The sequence below is a fragment of the Pseudochaenichthys georgianus genome, chromosome 7, assembly GCF_902827115.2.
Source record: "Pseudochaenichthys georgianus chromosome 7, fPseGeo1.2, whole genome shotgun sequence".
NCBI lineage: Eukaryota > Metazoa > Chordata > Actinopteri > Perciformes > Channichthyidae > Pseudochaenichthys > Pseudochaenichthys georgianus.
Window position 1 is genome coordinate 30,329,428 of NC_047509.1, and position 8,378 is coordinate 30,337,805.

The 8,378-nt window shown below is 38.1% G+C and overlaps 1 protein-coding gene across 1 annotated transcript in view; it reads right to left on the reverse strand.

The window, feature by feature from the left end:
- Positions 1–8,378, reverse strand: part of LOC117450022 (uncharacterized) — an 18,490-nt gene continuing 10,112 nt past the window's right edge. The window contains exons 5-8 of the mRNA XM_071203585.1: positions 2,171–2,302; positions 1,934–2,020; positions 744–891; positions 1–494 (exon numbers count right to left, since the gene is read on the reverse strand). Of these exons, the coding sequence (XP_071059686.1) occupies positions 475–494; positions 744–891; positions 1,934–2,020; positions 2,171–2,302 (387 nt within the window). The 3' untranslated portion in view covers positions 1–474. The remainder of the gene's footprint in view (positions 495–743; positions 892–1,933; positions 2,021–2,170; positions 2,303–8,378) is intronic.

The window sequence follows — 8,378 nt, forward strand, 5'->3', positions numbered from 1 at the left end:
TTGTTTTGATAGTTTATTTAGAACAGTGCAAAAAAGGGAGTGAGTAAGAAAGTTGAATACAAAATATTCCAGTGTTGCATAGAGAAGTAGTCTAGACATTATAGTCACACGATTTAGGTTGAACGATTACAATTTCAAAAAGCAAACTAAAGTCAATCAAAATGGAAATGTAAGAATTACTTTTAAGTTGTGTCTGCATACAAAATCTTGATATACTAAGGACTCGGATATCACAATGTGTATTACAGTAAAAACAATACAAGCTACAAAGGCGTTTTCAGTTGTGATGCTTTACATCCATGTAAAAAGGAGTGTTAGCTGAATTAAAAATATACAGTACTCGGCACACAATAGGCAAAGAAAAGAAAGTGGACGATGTCAGCAGTTCATTTTGTGAGTGAGTGGCTCCGACCTCTCAATGCCGGGCTCCCAGCATGCAGCTGTGTCCTTGGGCCGCGACCACTGGATGTTGTATCACTTGCTGGGGGCAAACACTGAAAAGAGAAGTAAAGTTGAGTACAAAATGTTGGTGTTCTGACACTTTCTAACTAATATAAACACACTCAAGGTCAGCAGAGGGGGGGATGGTTTCTCAGTTTTAACGATGTGTTCAAGAATTAAAGAGGGAAGTAGTTCAGGATATTTCGAAATCGGCAAAGATTACATAGTTTGTCAATGTAGTTTTTTTTGTTGTCTTCTGCTCAGAGTAAAGTTAGAATAAGTGGATCACTCAGTATACTCACTCCTCTCTCTCAGGCCTTGTCCAAAGCTGTGCACCAGTCTGATGAGGCCCCACAGCAACACCACTTTAATCACCAGGGAAATCAAAGCTCCTGTGACGGCAGCGGCCTCCAGGGTATACGTTCTGTCCTGGAACCATCTCGTTACCACCTGTAAAAACAGCAAAAATACTTGTTAAATCAAGAAATCCAATGTTAAAAAACTTCATGGTATAGTATGACATAATTCTTTTAAAAGGCTCTTTTATGCAGGTAAAAATAACATGGTATAGTTACTATAGTATGTCGAAAACATGAAGAAAATGGCATAGTATTCTATAGCGAAAATATGAAATATATAAAAATATTGTAATATTTTTGACATACTATACCATGTCGTTTTTTCCTTATTATCGACATACTTACTGTGCTGTTTTTCTTTTGGGGTTTTGACACACTAACACTGTGCCGTCTTTTCATATTTTCGACATATTTTACTATGTGGTACTTTTCATATTTTCGACATATTTTGTCAATTTTTTTGTGATATTTTCAACATACTTTACTATAATGTACTTTTCATATTTTGTGATATGTTAAAACATAGTTTTCCTCATATTTTTCGACATACTATGCTGTTTTTTTAAATATTTTGAAATACTATACTATGTCGTTTTTGTTTTTTTTCGACATACTATACTATGCAGTTTTTTTTATAATTTAGACATACTATACTACGTCATATGTTGTGATATTTTAAAACATACTATACTATGCTGTTTTCTTCATATTTTTTACGACACTATGTCCTTTTTAAAAATATTTTGAACATACTGTATTATGCCGTGTTTTTTATATTTTGACGCACTATACAATGTTGTTTTTTGTGTTATAGTTCAGTATATAGTTCGTGAGGTAGCTACGGTTTAATTGTTTGCTTTGTATACAGCCATTCGCTTTGGGAATTTGAATTTGAATTTGAATTGAGAAGATAATGCAGCTGCTCTTATCTAAAAAGTTAGTTTCGGGACCCTTTTAGAAAAAGTTAGTTCCGGACTGCTCATCTACATCCAAAAGCCATAGTGTAAAACAAAAATTGTCTTCAGGCAGACACGTTTTAGGAAAGATACTCCTTTGTAAATGACAGCAGTCATTCATGCATTGTATTTGTAAAGGTAATTCCATTCATTGAAATATTGAAAACTCCAGCTCACCGTGTAGATCAGATAAACAAAGAAGGCCAGCTGAGGGAGGTTCTGCACCATGAAGACCCAGACAAAGATCTTGGCTTCCTTCAAAACCTGAAAAACAACACGTTTTTAGTTACAATAGTGACTGTTTGTGAATTTAACACCATGTGCTTCTGACAGCTTCTGTCATGTTATGTTATTTTCCGCCTTTTTTATGAAGAGCAGTTTTACTGGTGCAAACATTGGCTAAAGAGCACTCACAGCAGCAGCCCCCACAGCAGCAGCCCCCACAGCAGCCGCCAGGCAGGCCCACAACACCCCCACCGCCAGGATGATGGTGTTCTGAGCAGACATGGACACGTCCGACGTTGTGATCAGGATACAGAGACATAACTGAAACACACCAACAACACGCTATTAGAGAAATCAGTAGATGTGAAGGGATACATGTATTTATCTCTTTTCTTTTGATCTATGTTCACACAGAGATGCCGTTGTGTAGGCTGGCGGTTTTGTACCAACATATGTTCACCATACACATGAGGAGAAAAGTGTTGCAATAGAAACACACAGACCAGTTCCTCCAACAACAATGAAACCTGTTGTGTTCGGGTCAAATCTGACCGATTTACGACTTTCATCAATCATAACTTTTTTGTTTTACATTCGATTGCATTAAGGCTTTATGATATCCTTCACAGTAGACATTTGAACATATAGAATTGCTGATCACCACTTTCATTGAATTTTGGATGATTTGGTCAACTTTGTAACACCCATGGTGTTCCCGGTCAAAAATGACCGCCATAAAGAAAAGGAATTAGTAACCATCCGGATCAGATAAAACACACACACAAACACACACACACAGGGCCGGCCCTTGGCACTGGCGAACTAGGCAGTTGCCTAGGGCGCCAGATCTGTAGGGGCGCTGTGCTGGGAGAAAAATAATAATAATAAAAAAAAATTAAAAAAAAAATGGTATTCTCGCACATTTTCTGCACTTTATATAATACATTTACATTAATAATTGAATAAAGTAAACACCCTTTGCCCCCCGGGCCGGCAACATTTTGCATTTGCCATGTACGATGGGCGCTGTAAGTGATGAAAGTGGGGGATGTTGACTTATCTGGCGCCCGCAGCTCACAGCCAAAGTGCGAGCGAGCCTCCGAGCGAGCAAGAGAGAGAGAGAGGGCGCGCATCGGTACCACGGATTGTTGTTGGATTGAGGCTGATAAGTAGAGCTCAGTGAGGTAAAGGACTCTGAGTGTTTAGATAGTTCACTTTAATCTAAGTTATCTCAGTGGGTCTCAAACGGTTTGGTCACAATTTATGTAAACAAACATTTCCAAGACACACCTTTATAATGATAGGATAAATAACAGGTTTGAAATCATTCCAATGGATACTATAGGACAGTAAACCAAAAATATCGTTTAAAACTGGAGATATTGCATTACTAAATACATGTTAACTAGGTAAAATAAGATATGAATGAACAACAAAATAAAATAAGTTACATGAACAAAATAACAGTGCAGCTGTTCTTATCGAATCAACCCCTCCCAACTTTAGTTTTATGAGTCAGGAAAGAATGCATAAGAAAGGGGGGGGAGTTGCTATTCTGTTCAATGATTCCCTTCAATGCAGGAAGACATCGTATGGAAACTTTGATTCTTTTGAATATGTGGCCCTTCAGCTGAAATGCTCCTCTCGAGCTCTGTTCCTAAATATCTATAGGCCACCCAAATACTGTGCAAGCTTTTTTGATGACCTTACTGAACTGCTGTCTATAGTGTGTATTGACTTTGACCGTCTAGTCATTGTTGGTGATTTTAACATCCATGTTGACAACCCCCAGGACAGAGGGGTTAAAGAACTGTTTTGTGTTCTTGATAGCTATGGACTGACTCAGCATGTGACGGAGCCCACGCACAATAAGGGGCACACTCTGGACTTAATTATCTCAAAGGGTCTGAATATCTCTAAGGTTGTGGTGACTGATGTTGCACTCTCTGACCATTCCTGTGTTTTCTTTGAGAGCTCTATTTCTGTTCACAAGAATGTTCAAAAAGAGGTAACCACAAAGCGATATTTAACTGAATATACTAGGGAAATGTTTACTCAGAATTTTTCTTCCACACTTGCCCCTGCTAACATCTCAGTAAATGAGCTACTAGATCATTTTAATTCAAAAATAAAAAATGTTATAGATGCCATTGCTCCAACTAAGGTAAAGGAAGTGTCTGGCAAGAACATATCTCCATGGAGAAAGGCCATGACCGTGAAAACAGAAAAAAGAGAATGTCGAAAGGCGGAACGCAGGTGGCGAAAAACAAATCTCCAGGTTCACTTTGAAATCTATAAAGAGAGACTTGGCCTTTATAATTTGGAATTGAAAAATGCACGACAATCGTTCTTCTCTGACATCATTACCAAAAACAAAAACAACGCACGTGCCTTGTTTGCTACCGTCGACAGACTAACTAACCCCCCAGTGTCAGTAGCCTCTGAATTTCTATCCACCAGGGCGTGCAATGATTTTGCCTTCTTCACTGACAAAATTCAGAAAATCAGACAAGCAGTCAGTGCCTCTGCATCAGGAACAGCAAATGTGTTGTCTCTGTGTCCACTTAGCATCAAGTCAAACACCATGACACAATTCCATCAGATTAATGATAAAAACTTAGAGGACATTATACAACTTCTGAAGTCCTCCTCCTGCTGCCTTGATATTATTCCAACAGGATTTTTCAAAGATGTTTTGCCTTGCATGGCCTCAGATCTACTTCATATAGTAAACAAATCTCTTCACTCAGGTATTTTTCCACAGGCCCTGAAAACTGCAGTCATTAAACCGCTCTTAAAAAAGAATAATCTAGAAGCTTCAGTAATGAACAATTACAGGCCCATATCAAACCTCCCATTTCTAGGTAAAATCATTGAAAAAGTTGTTTTTCAACAGTTGAGTAATTTCTTGCATTTAAATGACTGTTTCGATGTGTTCCAGTCAGGCTTTCGTCCAAACCACAGCACTGAGACTGCTCTTGTAAAGGTCTTTAATGACATCCACTTAAACACAGACAGTGACAGAACTTCAGTGTTAGTATTATTAGATCTCAGTGCTGCGTTTGACACTGTTGACCACAGCATATTACTAGACCGACTGGAAAACTGGGTGGGGCTTTCGGAAACAGTTCTAAATTGGTTTGAATCCTACTTAAAGGACAGAAACAACTTTGTTTCTATAGGTAAATACACATCTGAGTTGACAAATATGACATGTGGGGTTCCTCAAGGCTCCATCTTGGGGCCTCTTCTCTTTAACATCTACATGCTACCACTGGCTCAGATAATGAAGAACAACAAAATAAGTTACCATAGCTATGCAGATGACACACAAATGTACGTAACAATTTCACCAGGAGACTATGCTCCAATTCAAACACTGAGTAAGTGCATTGAACAAATAAATGACTGGATGTGTCAGAACTTTCTCCAATTAAACAAAGATAAAACTGAGGTAATGGTTTTTGGAGCCAAGGCAGAACGTATCAAAGTTAGCGCTGAGCTTCTGTCTGCAATGTTCAAAACAACAGATAAAGCCAGAAATCTAGGTGTAGTCATGGACTCTGACCTGAGTTTCAACAGTCATATTAAAACAGTTACTAAATCAGCCTACTATCACCTAAAGAACATATCTAGGATTAAAAGACTAATGTCACAGCAGGATTTGGAAAAACTTGTCCATGCTTTTATCTTCAGTAGACTGGACTACTGCAATGGTGTCTTCACAGGTCTCACTAAAAAATCTATTAGAAAGCTGCAGCTGATTCAGAACACCGCTGCTCGAGTCCTCACTAACACTAAGAAAGTGGATCACATCACTCCTGTTCTGAAGTCTTTACACTGGCTTCCTGTGTGTCAAAGAATAGATTTCGAAATACTGCTGCTGGGTTATAAAGCACTGAATGGTTTAGGCCCAAAATACATTTCTGACCTCCTGCTAAATTATGAACCATCCAGATCTCTCAGGTCTTCAGGGACTGGTCAGCTTTCTGTCCCCAGAGTCAGAACTAAACATGGTAAAGCAGCGTTCAGTTATTATGCTCCAAATATCTGGAACAAACTCCCAGAAACCTGCAGGTCCGCTGAAACTCTTACTACTTTTAAATCCAGGCTGAAGACTTTTGTTTTTGTCGCTGCTTTTAATTGAACTATTCATATCTTAGACTGCACTGTAACTTTTATCCATGTATTTTTTCTTTTTATGTTTATTTTATTAGCTTTTATTTTTAATGACTGATTTTAAATGCCATGTTCTTAATGTCTTTCGTTTTTTTTTGTAAAGCACTTTGAATTGCCTTGTGTTGAAAAGTGCTATATAAATAAACTTGCCTTGCCTTGCCTTGCCTTACATTTATTTGTTATTGGCTATGGTAGGTTATTGGTTATGTTCACATACTTATTTGATTATTAAAATGCAAACCGATCTTTTTCATATGGGTGTTTAAAGTTGTACCCCCTAGATCTAGTCTCTAGTAATTGAAGCATTTTACTTTAAAATGTTAAAACAAATCTTTCCGGGAGGGCATACCCAGGGGTTAAATTGTGCCGGGGCTGTCCGGGCTCAGCCCCGGCACATAGGACGATGCTCTGACGTCATCACCCTCGCTCATTTGTCATTTGTTTAAGCCATATGTTAAAACATCTCTCGTTCTTAATATAGACTTTATTTAGGGTCGATATGTGTTGACTTACTTTAAAATAGCAGATCTCTGTGACAGGATTATAGTTTTTCCGCTTAGTGAACGTGTGTCTATGCTCCGATCAGGAGCTTGCAGCACCGCGGCTCCTTCGTGCAGAGAGTATGCAGCGGTGTGTGTGTGTGTGTGTGTGTGGTGTGTGTGTGGTGTGTGTGTGTGTGTGTGTGTGTGTGTGTGTTGTGTGTGTGTGTGTGTGTGTGTGTGTGTGTGTGTGTGTGTGTTGTGTGTGTGTGTGTGTGTGTGTGTGTGTGTGTGTGTGTGTGTGTGTGTGAAGAAATGTTTGAAAATGTAAAGTAAAATGCTTCAATCTGGTGCACTTTAAGCACACAATTACTAGAGACTAGATCTAGGGGGTACAACTCTAAACAGCCATATGAAAAAGATCGGTTTACATTTTAATAATCAAATGTGAACATAACCAATAACCTACCATAGCCAATAACAAATAAATGTAACTTATTTATTTTTGTTGTTCATTCATATCTTATTTGACCTAGATCTGGCGCCCTAGGCAACCACCTATGCCAAAAACCGGCCCTGACTTAACCTAACAACTTATTTAATTTGTTATCCCAATTACTAATGTCATGTTTTTTTTATTCTTGAAGAGAATGTCTTTTTTTTTCTGGCATTCTTCCGGGATTAACAAAAATAAGAATAACATTGAGAAAAATCTTTGAAGTAAATGGCTGTTGTTAAACGCTTCCCACATTTACTTCAATTGTACAGTAGAAAGATAAAAGTATCCAAGGAATACACAATAGAATATATAAAGAATAAATGAAAAATCTCTACAAAAGACCAATACACTACAAAAACAGAAACGTATTGACATGTTGGTTATATACATCAAAAAGGCTTCAAATGTATTCAGTATTCTATAAACATGTTTTAATTGGGGTGTGGACATCACATCCTCTAGGGGTCCGGGGGTATGCCCCCCCGGGAAGAAATGTTTGAAAATGTAAAGTAAAATGCTTCAATCTGGTGCACTTTGAGCACACGTTACTAGAGACTAGATCTAAAACACCCATATGATAAAGATCGGTTTACATTTTAATAACCAAATATGTGAACATAACCAATAACCTACCATAGCCAATAACAAATAAATGTAATTTATTTTATTTGTGTTGTTCATTCATATCTTATTTTACCTAGTTAACATTTATTTATGCATATTTGTATATCTCTCAAGTTTTAAACAATATTTTTGGTTTACTGTCCTATAGTATACATTGATATGATTTCAAACCTGTTTATCCAAATAATTATAAAGGAGTGCCTTGGAAATATTTGTTTACATAAATTGCATTTATCTCTCTTGCTCGCTCCCACGCCCACTTTGGCTGTGAGCTGCGGACGCCTGATAAGCCAACACCCCCCACTTTCATCACTTACAGCGCCCATCATACAGGGCAAATGAAAAGTGTAACCGGGTTGAAAAGGGTGTTACCTTGACTTAATTATGAATGTTGTTACATCAAGGCTGAAAATTAGGATGAGCGCAAACAGTCAAAAATGTTTTTTCCCCCTCTCAGAGCTGCCAGCGCAGCGCCCCCCCCAGATCTGGCGCCCTAGGCGACCGCCTATGCCAAAAACCGGCCCTGTACACCATGCTAAATGTATGTCTGCATAAAGCTGAGTTATGATCGGTCATAATAACACAGAATTTGTTGATGATTAATTAGTTTACAGTG